We start from the raw sequence: 15,653 nt of genomic DNA, 5'->3' as shown, positions 1-15,653 counted from the left end.
ATTCGAATTCAGTAATTCACGGTGAAAAGTTAAAACAAGCTATTCTAATATAGCAGACGACATGCACTGGTCATGGTCCAGTTTATTTATTCTAAGCCAGGGGGGTCACTGGTCACCTGTCCACTTAAAACATAATTTATAGAGACAAACAATTCCGCCTATTTTGACGATGGCGCTACGCTCGTGTGTCCGAAATTGTATAGCTCTCGCGTTGCCGAAGCTAAAACAGCGAGTCCGTGATGGAAGAATACAAATTTCTGTTCCAGCTAGTATTATATTCCTAGGTTAAATAATATCATGGCGGCGATTTCCAGGCGGGGCTTAGCTACGACGCTACGAGCAAGCACACAATGCGAGGATAATATTCAATTATGTTTGGATACTTGAAATGCATTTAGTTTTACGGAAAATGACTTTGGTGATGCGATTTTGAAGTGTAGCTCCTAATCCCCTTCATGCTCGCAGAATAAGCTACTTCCTCCTAACAAAATCAAACCCATCCCGCTGACGTTTTCTCTACGCTTGCTGAACTTGTTTTTAAGTTACTCATTCGTCACGAAATACGCAGAAGTTCAGTTTATGCTTAAAAACAGGGTGCCTCGTCGACTTTACTCTTATGTCCGGGGCTTTTCGTAGTAAAACGTCATCGATACGTCACCCGTGACGCAGCAGCAACAACATCAAATCCATAAGGCCAATGTTACTTTATAGAAAGGCCTATTCGACCTAGGAATATGAATGATCCGTAACCTACACTAACGTAGCTCGAGCAAACTTTAACTTAAACATGTAGCGCCATCTTACGGCAGGCAGTATTACTAGATTAACATATATGCGTGTACAAATAATTTCGTCTGCTAGACGTTCGAAATAAGAAGTAATAACGGCTTTTTCTTTGGTTTAGTAGTGGAAACTGATTTTAATTGGTGGAGGAAGCTGAATGTTTGGTTTGAGTAGCAAAATATTGCGTTATCTAATTAAACAATATATATTTACCATCATTTGTCTCTTTTTTTACTTTTGGAAAAAACAGTATAGTTGTGTTCTCGGAAAATTAAATTGAACGCTTTTCGTTGTTTCATTGTAACAACTATAAAAACTAGTGGCGTGCCTTCAACCAGCAGACGAAAATATATTCTCAAGTTCAAACTATTTCCGCTAGATGTCTATATTGTATTAAGTTCAATGGTTTAACGTTTAGATTCTTTAGAAGCCTACCTACCCAGTCTACTCCATAATTTCCATCCTCCTAGATTCGACAACGTTGCCTTAAGTATAAATAAATATTTTCTTGGTAATGGACTAATGGGTTTATATCACGTTACCTGGCTGACTGATATGACTTTCACATTTAAGGGAAAAAGGCAAATTACTACATGGTTGAAACTTAAACAATAACCTCATTAAAATCGAGTGAAATGATGGGGCGAAAATATTTTCTATTTGCCGAATAATTTCAATTGATAAACGTTTACAAACATCACGCTATCAAAAGAAATGGTAGATCGAGACCAGGAAAAAAATCTTTTTAAAAAATTCATTTAATATTTTGAATATTGACTTGGCGAACATCCCCCTACCAATAAACTCCTAAGCCTTTGAAGAATTCTCGCTCCGATATTCAGAACGCCCCTCCTAAAAAAATTTGCCGCTAAAAATCGAAAAGCATATCTTTCCCTTTAGCTGTTGGCAACCCTCTTTCAAGTCCAACGAAACGGAAGAGTTTCCGCGAAAGAAAAACATAAGGATCGTGTTTTTATTTTCCTTCTCTCATTTTCTCTCCCTTTCGCTCTTTTAAGAAAGCTAGGCCTTGGCTCTCGCTTATTTCATAATGTATTCGCTCTCCTCATTTTCTAGAATATTTAGCGAAGCATCTCTCCATCTTTTTTGAGCTCCCGTCTCTTAAAATCTCCATTACAACTTTACCCACCACGCGGTGCAAAGGCTTAACCCGAAGCCTTGGTTCGCCGTTCTACGAGTTTATTTTTTTTCAAACGAAACTTTACGCGGTGTAGCTTTCCATGTGTTGGTTACACGCTGGTTACCTCTTTAACTTTCCCCGTAGCCCCTTATTTTACGTATACAAAGGCCTATTTTTGCAAAGGTAAACATTGCGAAATAAGAAGACTGGAAAAATGTTGTACAGAAGAGTTCCTTCGTGCCTTGAGGTTGCTTTCCTTTCAAGAAAAAGAAGAGTACGCGGAATATATAGAAATTTAGTCGGAAATTTAGGTCTACCAGAAGAACAGCGTTGCCAGATCGAAAATCTGAAATTACCGTATCTAGGCCAAAAAATTATCGTTTTTTTCTGGAAATTATCGCACATTTCATTTTGACGCTAAATGTGAATGCGTTGAATTTAGATGATTTTTTTAAAGCACTACAGGAGTTTTATTTCATTATTAACCATTGAATTGGGAATAATACTGCTAGAATTACAATCACGATTTCGGTTGCCATGGTTACGCGGGACCTGTTCTGAGAAGACTGTACAAAATTCATCTTTATAATTAGGCGGTAGCGCCATCTATATTTTGTAAAGATATATGGCTAAAAATAAATAATTATTAGCTAAATCACCGTAACTTGTGTAAAAAAGGATCGTGCTGACAGATTAAAATTATTTTTAAACATTTTCAAAGGTTTGTTGGTTACGAGAAATCATACATTTCAATTTCGCGTCAGATTCGCTCAAAAATTCAATTGCCATATAGTGGCCACCACCAGAGACAGATGCCGCCACGGTAGAGCGATAAAGTTGATAAAGTTTCCTTATTGAAAGAAATTGGTCCCGCGCCAGCCAGATTTAGTTGTACCTCTATTTATTCCCAACTCAATGTTATTAACTGAACATTTAAAAATGTATAAAAAAATGTTTGACAGCTAAGAGTAATAAACTCACACTCAGGACTACGCAGCACTTTCGGCAGAAAATGTATATTATTCATTTTTAAGCAGAAGTTCTATAAATGAATAATAAAATTTAAATCGTTCGTAGCTTTTTAAAAAAAAAATTAAAATTATCGTACATTATCGTACGTTGAAACAGAATTATCGAAATAATGGTACGATATCGTACGCCATGAAAATTATAGTACGCCCTAAAAATTTCGATGGAATTATCTCATTGTGCGATAAAAATCGTTCGTCTGGCAACGCTGCAGAAGAATATAGTATTAAGTGAAATATTCATTTTCATTATTAAAATGATTTTCTAAAACTATTCAATCGGAAAAAATGGTTTACAAACCAATAAGTAAATATTTTTGGAATTTTTACATTTTGGTCAGAAGTATCGTCACCTACCGGTAGAGTTTTAAATACAATACGTGAAAACTGTCTGCTCATTCAACAGCTGAAAGTTTCACAATAGAAACATTTAAATTCAAAAATCATCTGCTATTTCCTAATACATTTTAAATATTCAACTTAGAATATCTATAGATGTAGGAATACATTCACCGTAATTTTGGTCTTACCTTAGAAGGCTTAGATATAAACTAGAAATAAACGTAATAACTCAATCACAGTCACAATAGTAAGCAGCACTGGCGTGAAACAAAGTATATACTTCCGTGGTTTCGATACTCATAATAGCTGGAAAAAAGGATTCTTTGGCAAACCTGCTAACCTAGTTTTCTGTATAAATAGTGGATTTTTGATCAAAATACTACTCATTTAATGGTTATAATTTTATAAAAATCATTATAAATAGTTAACAAAGTATATCTCAATAATTTTGTAAGTAGTTCAGTTATAGACGTACTATATTTTGAAATATACTATCTTCACGTAGGCTACCTTAGCTATATTTTGAAAATTACTTTATGAGTGACGCTTCAAAAGGTACCAATCAAAACGGAATGCACATGTGCGGAGTTTTAAGTTCAATTAATAAATAAGTTGGCAAGTCTTACTGAAATAGAGCTATGTTATCATTGTGAAAATATTAGGTCTGTTTAGGTGGGAATTTATAGAAATTCAATTCTGCGGGCTTATTTGTAAAAAACTATAATTAAAATTATTATTATAAATAATTATTTATTTTTTAATAAATAAAAATAATACTTTTAAAATCTGAGGCGTTTTGGTTTTAATAAATTAGTCTTCCAGACGCTGGGGGCTTTGCCCAACGACCCCAGGGATATTATCTAATTCCTAAAATTAAATTTCTGATAGCGAAAAATTTAAGTTGAAAACCACTGTCCACTATTCACTTTGATTTAAGCCGAACATTCGAAAAGGATTTTCAAAAGAAATCACTTTATTGTTCTCAAATAATTTAAAAACAAATCTTTTAAAACAAAGGGACCCGTAACGCGTAAGAATCGTACTAGAGGGCAGCACGGCTGTACAGGGAAAAGCATAATACGATTGGACTAGACCTTTTAATTAAGCGCGACCCCCATCAGATTTAAAAGGCAACCATCAAACTAGAGTTCTCGGTTCGCCACTCCTAAGATAGATGGCGGGGTAATAGTACCTCCCAGCCGCGACATCTAGCGTAACATTGGTTGCTGTGGCTAGCGTGTTCGCTTAAAATCCTTTTCGGGACCATTAAAACAGCTACTCTTTCGACTTATATAATCGTCCGAAACGTTGCCAGGATTTCCTTCGTTAATTAGGCTACTTTCGACCTCATCCTCCCCCGTTTCCCTTCCCCCTGGCATCTTTATTATCCCCTCTAGCGGGGAAAAGTCGAACTCAGTGGCGTAGCGAAGGGGACGCGTTTAGTTTGCGAAGGAGCCACTAGATGGAGACGGAGGGCGAATAAACGAAAGAAATAATTCCTTATAATCGTTACTTTAATTGGTCGTTGCCGTCGACCAAAAGGATTAGTAAGAGCTTTACGATTTTAGCTTTCTCCCTTTTTACCCGCGCTGCCCTCTGGTGGATGTCGTTGTCCCTCTAGCTGGCTCCTTCCGCCGTCGTTGCTGTCCGCAATTTCCCCTCTTTCTCTTTGAACTTTGGCCCCTAGCCGACTTCAAAAAGATAAACGTGGAAGGGGGAGAGGCAGAGGGGGTTAAATCATAACGGCTTAAATTTGAAGCGGGGTGTGGCCTGCTTGCTGGGCCTAAACGAGTCAGGCTGGTCCAGACTCGAAAGGAGTCTCCCCACTAAAAGCTAAAACGAAGCCGCTAGGAGCGCTGCGACCTCCAGTAGAGGGTTGTCACGTTCCTTTCTCAAAACTGGCACCAAATCAAGTCGGGCCGCTACCGCTTTTGCAGCCCTCTAGCGCCTAATTTAGGAACTGTCAAGCGATTACGCGCCCGCCCGAAGATGGCCGCGAAGGAAGCGAGAGCCAAATTTTTAGAACTAAACCCACGAAATTCTATAATCCTCTTGGTACTTAGTAAGGTTAGGTCTCTCACTACTGTCTCTTACGCTAAGTCTTTCTCCTCTTCTTCGTCGTTTTCTTGATCTTGAAAGACCCCTTTTCCAAGACCATCCCTAATTTCCCTACCACTCGGATTTAAAGGCCAAATTTCATTTCGGCTACGTCGGAAAATACTGGCGAACGTTTTTTCCCATCAAAAATCAGGAGAATGAGTACATTTTTTGGAACTAATCTCCTTTTCCCTCAATCAAAGATCATTTTGTCCGCTTCGTATGTAGTTAATGAAAAGAGGACCATTATAAATTTAATGACTTATTAAATATGGCTAAATAGACGCTTCAATAAATTATCCTACCAAGAAATTGCCAAGAAGTAAGATTTCCGAGAGCGAGGACCTGCAAGTCACTGTTTATATAGTGCTTAATGAAAAGAGACTTAAAACGGTTTTAAAATTCGCAATTTATTTATTTAAAAAATCCAACGTTTCGGAGGAACTGTTCCTCCTTCTTCAGGGATTTTTACAAGTTCCTCCGAAACGTTGGATTTTTTAAATAAATAAATTGTGAATTTTAAAACCGTTTTAAGTCTCTTTTAATTTAGTTTTTCACAATGTGCTTCTCTTCAATATATAGTGCTTGTTAAAATAATGGAAATTTTTCACTTTTAAGGCAGCAACAAGCGTTCCCCATGGCATTCCCTTTTAAACAGGTTGCTTTTTTTGACATATTAAGGCTTGGCAAGAACACGGCGTTCTGTTTACAAGCGAAAAGTTTCAATTATTTCAACAAGCACTTTACAAACAGTAACTTGCAAGTCCTGGCTCTCGGAAATATTACTTAAGCACCTATTGATACACTAGGGTAAGAGGTTTATATTATCTTCGATGACAAGCATCAACGCAAAAATCTCACTTAGGCCTAAGGCCATTTTTATTCTAGACGCAAAAATTATCCGTTAGTCCTAACACTAGTATTTCCCATCGATGTAGAAAATCTATGTTAGGCCTAACTCGAGTTTTTCCTATCGACGCAGAAATTCTCCGTTAGGCCTAACACGAGTTTTTCCCGTCGACGCAAAACTTATTCGTTAAGCCTAAGACCATATTTTCTTCTCGACGCCAAAAGTTATTCGTTAGGCCTAAGACAATATTTTCTTCTCGACCAAAAAATTATTCGTTAGGCCTAACACGAGTAGCTTGCACGTCCAGGCTCTATTTATTATTACTTCCTAGCGAATTTCAGAATGGGTTTCATTGAAGCGCCTATTAAAATGCGGTTTCGGATTATTAGGAAGTTCAGAGAGCTAAAACAACACGGAAGCTCTATTGAAAATAAAGTCCATTTCACTATCCAAAGAGGGTTCCAAAGCAAAGAAAAGATCGAGCCGGTTTCCGAGTTAACCACGTCAAGGACCTTTTCCCGTAAGTGAGAGACATTGTTGACGGAATAGCAAACTAACAGGCTGGCCTGTTGGGGGGGATTTGGGCCTTACCCTAGTCGCCAAACTCGGAAGTTTTCTCCCACCAATATCCCCAAAGTTTGTGTTTGCATTACAGTGTCTCTCGCGAAGTAACGAGCGGCGGACAGCGATTGGTGGCTGTCTGAAGGGATGTCAGCGGTTTGCGAACCTCTCTCTAGTCGGTTACATTGTCCAATCTACCATTATTCAGTTGCCAAAGGTATTTCACTTAAATAATTGCTGTATTAAATAATATAACGATAATCACCGATGCCGCCATGTAGTCATCCTCATTCCAAGCAGACGCGTATACAGGGTGTTTGAAAAGGTTATGCAAAAATTTGAAGGAGTTGAGAAATATGCCTGTTTTTTCCCGTATTCCTACGATGAGTTAAAAGAGCTTCAAAGTGTGGCCTACTAGCCCCAGGAAGTAGGCTGCAACCAGCGCAAAACCAAGCAGCAGGGACTTTAAATACTGTTTAAGTTTACTTTTTTACACTGGTTACCTCGATTGGTTTACAAAGTCCCTTTTCACCTATCACACGAACCCAAACCTTAATGTTAGCGTTTCCCTGCTGCTTGGTTTCGCGCTTGTTGCAGCCTACTTCCAGGGGTTAGTTGGCCACACTTTGAAGCTCACTGGCGCTCTTTTAACTCATCTTAGGAAAATTAAAAAAAAAACTCACCCCCTACAACTCCTTAAAAAATTTGCATAACCTTATGAAACACCCTGTATACAACGGAGATAATTTTAATTGTCAATTTAGAATCCGACCAAGTTGTTTCGATTCTTGGTTTTTTGAAAAAATTTCATCGTCAAAACGTATAATTTCCTGATATTATTAAATTAATGGCATCAGACTCAGAAATAGATTCCCTATAGTAACGTAAACTCCCAAACTGATCACGATAAATAAAATAAGCAGGGAGTTCGGAGATGAAAAATTGTAAATGGTAGAAATATGACGGATCCATTTCCTCATAAATGCAACCAGGGAATTGGAACCCCGGCAAGATATTTCAAAACAGAAAGACCGATCAAAGGTAATCCGATTCTCCTCAAAGGAGTCAGGAAAATGAAAGGAAGTATTTCTCCATCGCGAAACAGTTTTCCCTGGATAGTAAAACGTGTTTTTTTTAATGGGGGCTAGATCTCAATTACTAGAAAGCACCACAGTAGTCGGAGTCAAAAAAAACCTTTGAATACGCTTAAAAATTTCCCCCTGTTTACTTTGTTAAGACGCTTTGAAAATTTTCGCTTCGAGAGCCGAAAAGATTATAGATGTAGAGTGAAAAAAATGTTGCCTTTGATGTCGTACATAATTTTAGAGCATGCTAAAAGTTCTTCCGAGGAGATTGGGATGAGCGGGTGGGCGACTTAATGCACCGTTACTGCCCTACTTTGATTCATAAATTTAGTCCATTTATTTTTTGGTTGCTTTAGTATCGGATGAGGTTGGTTTCGTTTAATAGACGCTTCAATAAAACATCTTCAAGGAAATTGCCATGAAGTAATATTTCCGAGAGTCAGGACCTGCTAGTTTATATAGTACTCATCGCAATTTTTAGCGAACCAATGAGATTCTGGGCTGGTTTGGTTTTTTTTTGTAAAGTGAAAGAGATGACTGATAGTGCGTGAGGAGGATTTTTGAGCAACGCTAACCATCGTCTTCAAATATAAATACATTCTTGGGATATGTAATAAAATACTGAACGATATATGGCGTATATTAATACGAAAACGGAAGTATTGACAGCTTTTTATTAACTAAATTGAGGTTTCCCGTAATGAGGGTACTTAATCAGGGTAAAGCTAAAGAATTCTAAAAATACGAATAAGTAGATAAGTCCATAATGAAAAGGGATAATAAAGCTAAACCCTAAATAAAATTGAAGAAATTTAAAAACTTACTAATAGCTCGTACCCAATAGGTCTTCGAGCGAAACGCGAAACTCGGATCAAATAGATCTTCGAGTGAATAATTAAATAAAAAAAAATAAAAAAAAATAGCCAGAAAATCCAACGGTAGACCGGTTTTGTCCTATTTGGGACTCGTCAGTACCGTGCGGGGAATCTGGCTTGCGACTATAACATCGAATAGAGAAACTAAGCCTAAATATTAAAAAATTCAAAACGAGTTGCATAGCAACGGAAAGCCGAATAGGGGGAGAGTGGTGGAGATTAGTATATACGTAATGTTTTATTTTATTTAATTATTCACTCAAAGATCTATTTGGTCCGAGTTTCGCGTCTTTTTGTTTGCTCGAAGACCTATCGGTACGAGCTATTAGTAAGTTTTTAAATCTCTTCAAATTTGTTTAGGATTTAGCTATATTATCCCTTTTCATAATGGACTAATCTAATTATTCGCCAATTTTTTCATCCTTTACATTGCAGTCCATAGGTGGTTCCTTTTAACTTAACAATTCTAAAATACACCTGTTTGGGGGAAAGTTAAGAAAATTTTAAGAATTTAAAATTTTTCCATTAACATATCATAATGTAAAGTCTGTAATAATAGGGTGTTTCTTTTCGCCTGTTCTCGGACTAAAAGTGTACTCTTTTTAACGTTTTATTCGCCTGTCGCGGGGATGATAATTACTCTGCCCCATAAACTATTAGCTTGTTCCGGATTATTAGAGCTACTCTTTTTACTCCTTCTGAAAAATAGGTGTAAAGAGAGTAAATCGGATTCTGTCGTCTGCTAGCCAGAATTTATCCGCTAAAAAGGCCACAGGCAGCCATTTTAGAAAAACGTTTTCCAACTCAAAGTATTCGTTACCACAGAATCGCGGTAAAATGACGTCATAGCGTTAATCTTCTTACCCTACTCCGAAATCTCGGAACAAGTGAAAATAAACCACCTAATGTTGACCTGTTAAAATTTAGGAGTTACAAAATGGACATCGTACAGGATACGACTATGCAGACGACATTCAAAAGCGTTTTCTAAGAGAGCCTACTTGGAAACTGACCATGAAGAAGTGGATGACCGATTTGATGGACTGGGCTGAGACGTTTCGCTTTGAGAAAGGCTGCTGATTCTCTTCGGTTGTTGCGCTACGTTAATTGGCTCGGGTTTCTCATTGTTTTTCCTCTGCATACGCTGACGACACAAATCCTAAAATAACGAGATGGAAAAAGCAATGGATTTTATACAGGTAATAAAACACAAACTCAAAAAAAACCCAATGGATTTTATACAGGTAATAAAACACAAACCCCACCCGACCAGCCATGGTTGTTTACTATATTACTTTCGGATCCTCAAAGTAAAAAGTAAATCTAAATTTCATTTCCACTAAATACTAGATAGATTGGTTAACGATGGAAAATGGGTGTACATTTCTGGCGAAACCACGAAATCACGGTTAAAATATACCCAGCCTACCAATAGTTCATTTTATAAAATGTCTTTACGCTTGCCAACTTTTTGAAATGTTGCCCTGGAATAGTTCAGCCAATGCCTAAGAATGAGTTCATAAGCTCTTTAGTGGGAGAGAAAACGGATCCACAGCTGAAGCGGGAAGGCAACATTTCAACAAGATGGCCAAGGTTATTTTATTAAAAGAACTATTTAAGATTGAAAAGTTACACTGATTTGGAATATTTCTTTAATTACTTTATTTTCCGGTTTGAATATAGTTATTTTTTTGAAATAACGTCCCAGTTATTTACAACTTACAAGTCTATGAGCGCGTGCGAGAAATATACTAATAAAGTTTGGGTTTAGTGAGGTAAGTGTCGCATTTTAAGAAGTTGGGCAAGACCACTTTTTATTTTATTAAATCAACTATTTAAGATGTACGTAAATAGATGTTTCAATGAAACGAGAAATGAACAAAAAACAAAGAAATAAAACATGTTGCTCTTACGTCACAATATAGAGCTTTATTAGTACAATCTTAGCACGCGCGATTTGCGCATGCATTTAAATAGAAATTTTTAAATGTAAATGATTTAAAGTCGCTGACATTTTCAATTCTTGTTGCGGGCCCGGGCCCCGGTAAAATATAAATTCCGGGCCCCAAGAGAGCCGTTGCTACTGGAGATAGCTATACTTTTTCGTGTACGATCAAAAGTATAAGACGTAGGTCTACATTTTGGTTTACTAAATCAAGAAAACAATACTCGACGCACTAAATTCCCAAAACAAAAAAAGGTAGGAAAAATATCTTATTTAATAAGGTTAGGAACAACGCACTATCGGGCAAAAAGCTAATCCAATTTCAATATATATATAAAATAAAAAAAGCGGAACAAAAATGAAGGAGAACAGCGTTTGATATTAAAGGAAAACATTTTTAGAATAACACGGATTTTGTTTCATCTTGAGCTTCCCGAAATTTCTCTTTCTCCCGTCATCACTTCCCCAATTCTATTCTTTTCCTCTAGCTCCCCGATATCCCGGTGAAAAAACTTGGGAACTTAAAGAAAAAAAAAGAAAACAGAGAACGAAAACTCGATAAACGTTTTTTCGTAAAAGTGGCCGATCGAATTATGATAGGCTCCCCCATAAAAGAAATAAAAGTTCATAAATTCGTGCCTGCGCATTTTAAACACTCAATTTGAAACTTTTCTTTCGGCGGGTGGGTTGAGGATCTCAAAAGCGAGGGGGGGGATTGATATATTTATCTCAGTTTGAAAAGAATTTACCTGGTTTCAATTATGGAAATATTTCCCAACCAGGTTTTATTCACCCCCGAAGGTTATAAGGCTTAAAAATTTAAAGCCTTTAAACTTCGTTGGCGTTCATTTTTAAGCGTCTCCTCTTGGCAGTTCGCCTCCCAATAAACTAGGGTCTTAGTTAATCTCTTCTAAAAGCAGGGTGGCCGCGTTAGTGGGTGGCACTCTAGCGCCATTCGCCGCCGTAAGAGGGCGCCACGACTCGCGCCGTCAGAGCGGACTCGGGGCCGCGCCTACTGACAACTTAATCACGTCAACGGAAACTCCTACCGCGGGTGGCGCCCTCGTGTGGATTCGGGCGACGACGGAGGGAGGTATCTTTTTTATCCCGTCTCTCAGGTAGGTCAAAGTCCATTAGGCTGGTTCCCGAATCGGAGATTAAAGGTGAAGCGAATACATCCGGACAAAAACCTTCTCTTCTCCACCCCCATCCGCTAGATGGCGCTGTTCTCTTTCTCAAAAAAAAATATGGGAGACCAATTCTTCAGTTTGTTTTGTCACGCGCGCGCGAGCAAAAAAAAAATCAATTTGGTAGGTATTTGTAGACAGGGTCGGGTTTCAACCTAATAAGGAATTTATTTACTGAAAAGTTTAAGCCAAGCTTAGCCAAACGGTCTAAGTAGACATTGAACGTTATACCATTTTGTTAAAGCTCTTTATAATACTTTCAAAGTAATATAAAACCTAGGATTAAAAATTATTTGTATCTTTTTTATACTTTCGCATTATATACTAAAGCGCAACCACTTAACTTAATTTAAGGGAAATAGGTAAATGTGAAATTTTACATCCTCAATTTATAGAGTAATAGTTTCTTAAAGGGATACTTTCACGAAGAAAGAAGTTAATGTTGAACCAACGGTGAATTCCCGTCTTTAATTATTTATTTTATGAGCTTTTCGTAAAAATAATTAATTAAATTATATTTTAAAAAAATGTTAAATTTTTTACACGCAACTGCTATAATTTGGTCTGGCCACACTGCAGTAAACCTTATGACGTCATAAAAAGTCGTATATAAAGATATTCTTAGAATTTGCAATGAACTATTTAGACATAATACTAATTCGAATAATTACGCAAATTATGTAGTACTAATTTTTACTAAATTAGAATGTGTTAGTGTCGATTTTTAAATTCGAATAAATTGTTGTGGGAATTCGGTAACCTCGCGCCAGACTTGAGTTTGAAATCTATTCAATAGACCTTTCCATAAAATGTTCGTTACGGTAAGAGGTGGAAGGAAAACTGTTTTGGCAAGGTTGATTTAGATCAACGTTATTCAGGATGGAAGCCTCAGCCGTGGTCCAGCCTCGGTACTTCTCCTAGTATACCCGAGTGCTGCGGGTCGAACACTTCTACAGGCGCTTGTATTCCACAAATAGACCAATGGGGTAATTATAAGGGCATCTTTATCCAATCGCCCGAAAAAGCATTTGTAAGATGCGCTTCTAATTCTCCAATTGTTCTATTTTTAGACTAGGAAAAGTACCGAGGCTGGACCACGACTGAGGCAAACAATTCTCCCATTGGTATATTTTTGGCCTACCAGCGCCTGTAGAAGTGTTCCTCCCGCAGCACTCGGGTGTACTAGGAGAAGTACCGAGGCTGGGCCACGACTGAGGCTTCCACCTAGGAGCAACAAACACAAGGAGAACGCAGCTAGCCTTTAAACACGCTAACGAAGTGTTGTGTACAAATTTCATTGGACGAGCGTCACGAGCCTTTACGCTGAACGTTTTACGGGCGGGGGAAGACAATTTTCCGAATTTTCCCCTTCCGACGGCATGAGGCGCTAAAGCGTCTAGCCAATGAAAAACGTACACAAAAAAATCAACGAATTTTGACGGGTTGCGTTCTCCTTGTGTGGGGTGTTGTGTTTGTTGCTCCTAGCTTCCACCCTGTATATATATATTACTTCTTGTTTTTACCCTCGCTCGACCCTTGAGCTAGGAATGTCGCCTGCTACCGAGTGTAAGTATTTACAAAACACGGCGGATTAAAATTAATATACGTGATATTAAAGGGGAATTGTCACCACCCTAAAATTGGTTAAAACCATTTTAATGGATAGAGGACGTCCGAAAATGGTTATACAAAAAATTTCATGTTAATATTTCCAGTATTTCATTTATTATTAGCAACCAAATTTCGTGTTTTATCCCCCCCGACTCGAGAATCTCAAAACCTGCAGCGCCATCTCGTGAACGAAATATTATTTCCCCCGGTTTTATCGTTCTTCGGTCGGAACTGTCGTCTGCTAAGATATTATCCTTGGCTATTTAACCGAATTATATTAGTAGATTAAAGTTTATCGTGTTTTTAAAATGCCTTACACGCCACCCTTTCTCAAATTATTCTTTTGGCGCTGCACGTAGGTACAACCGCGATTTCTGAAATTTTTGGAGCCGTTTGATGTAGGTTGCGGAAAAAGTAGAGTAACTTTTTAAATACTTTTCCAATAATTATAAAATTTCAGTGACATAATCATTAATATATTTTCTATCATTCTGTAAAAAAACCTCGTAAATTTTGGTTTTGGTGACAATTCCTCTTTAATAAATTTGTTATATCAAATGCTTAAAGTATAAAAGTATTTCGTTTACTTAACTAGTCATAAAAGGAGATGATATAAATATTTCAAATAACGAAAAATGTAGCGCGGTTTCGGTGATGTTTAACAGTTGATGTTTATAGCCTTGTAAACTAAGGCTTCACATTTCATTTAGAGCCACAGTAGTTTATCATAAAATACTAGCTAATAAATATCTAAGTATTAACAATATTTTCACAGAGTTGATATGAGTATTGCAATAATATTTAATTTATTTAGTATCGAAAATAAATTAAAATCAGTTTGAACTCCGAAGTCACTAACAAGGAGACATCCCGAAGTGTAACCCACCGATTTTGTTCAAACTCGGGGGATTGGTAGACCTTCATGTAACTTGAAAAATCCTAAAGGGAATTTATTCAATGGGCAACCGTTTTGCCATGGCAACGAAAAAGGTTTTGATGTTTTTTTTGTAAATTTTTATCTATTTTTTCTATTTTTGGCATTTTTGAAATTTTGAAATTGGTTAAATTTTTTCACAGGGGGGCTCTAGGAATCGGTCAGAATCCCATGTTATTTTCAATGGGAAAATTTAAATTTGTTGTTGTCAAACACATTTTTCGTTGCCATGGCAAAACGGTTGCCCATTGAATAAATTCCCTTTAGGATTTTTCAAGTTACACGAAGGTCTACCAATCCCCCGAGTTTGAACAAAATCGGTGTGTAACACCTCGGGTAATCTCCTTTTGTAAGCCTAACCCGAGCTCCGTGTAAAATATTTGGGGAAATCTTACCGGAAAATGCAAAAAAAGTACAGCTTTTGTTTAGTTTTAGCGAAATTGGTGGTGGGTGAAGTAGAAAAAACAGTGAAAGCACGTAGAAATATTTTATGGAAAGGTCTATACATAGTTTGCACCGAAGGGAGGGGCGATCAAAAATTCAAACCATTTCGCGCGTAGCTACTAAATAGGTAGCCATTTTGTTGGTAATCTCGTCAAAGCTACAAAACGTATTAGATTTATGCTTTAAAATTTTAAATGGGCCCTAAACAAAGCCAGATAAGATTCTAAGGCCAGGTTATTTAAATAAAATATCAAATTACGACAGAAATATCTACGAAAAGAAGTTAACAAAGCTTATCAAAGTTAGGCCTTTGCGGTCATCCTTTTTACAATTACCTTCACTATCGAATAAAATAAACAATTTTCTCTCTCCATTGGTAATTGAACTACTCGAACAATTTTTAACCAGGCAGATAACCATTTTTAACGTGAAAATAATTCCTTAATCATTTGAAAATAATTAAAATCCGCAAACAGACGATTGTTAACCCTCCCGTTTTACTAAGAAATCTACACCAGAAAAATGGCGGCAAAGAACCGTTCATTCTTGCTCAAATTAAATATTTATTCTTGGTTCTTATATCTATACTTGGAACTGCGTCATTGATGACGTAGGGATGCAAACTATGTATATTGTAAAATCCGAAAGTCGTCCGATATGGAGAAGCAGCGCGAACTCGACCCTTAACTGTCTCCGCGTATCGTTCGGAAATATTGGACAGTAAAAAGATTTCGAGGGAAAGCCAATATCCGAGAAGAGACTATATAGAAGGA

At 37.2% G+C, this 15,653-nt stretch overlaps 1 protein-coding gene across 2 annotated transcripts in view; it reads right to left on the bottom strand.

The window, feature by feature from the left end:
• IA-2 (tyrosine phosphatase IA-2) overlaps positions 1-15,653 on the bottom strand; it is a 321,090-nt gene that overhangs the window by 14,334 nt on the left and 291,103 nt on the right. The window contains exon 14 of one of the 2 annotated variants that reach the window (XM_090160120.1): positions 9,761-9,918. In XM_090160120.1, the coding sequence (XP_090016246.1) occupies positions 9,761-9,918 (158 nt within the window). The remainder of the gene's footprint in view (positions 1-9,760; positions 9,919-15,653) is intronic. The other variant, XM_090160121.1, reaches the window with a different exon arrangement.

This window comes from Leiobunum rupestre, chromosome 10, assembly GCF_980474605.1.
Source record: "Leiobunum rupestre chromosome 10, qqLeiRupe1.1.hap1, whole genome shotgun sequence".
Classification (NCBI taxonomy): Eukaryota; Metazoa; Arthropoda; class Arachnida; order Opiliones; family Sclerosomatidae; genus Leiobunum; species Leiobunum rupestre.
The sequence above is the reverse complement of the archived record's forward strand: the minus strand, read 5'-3'. Positions and strand labels throughout refer to the sequence as shown.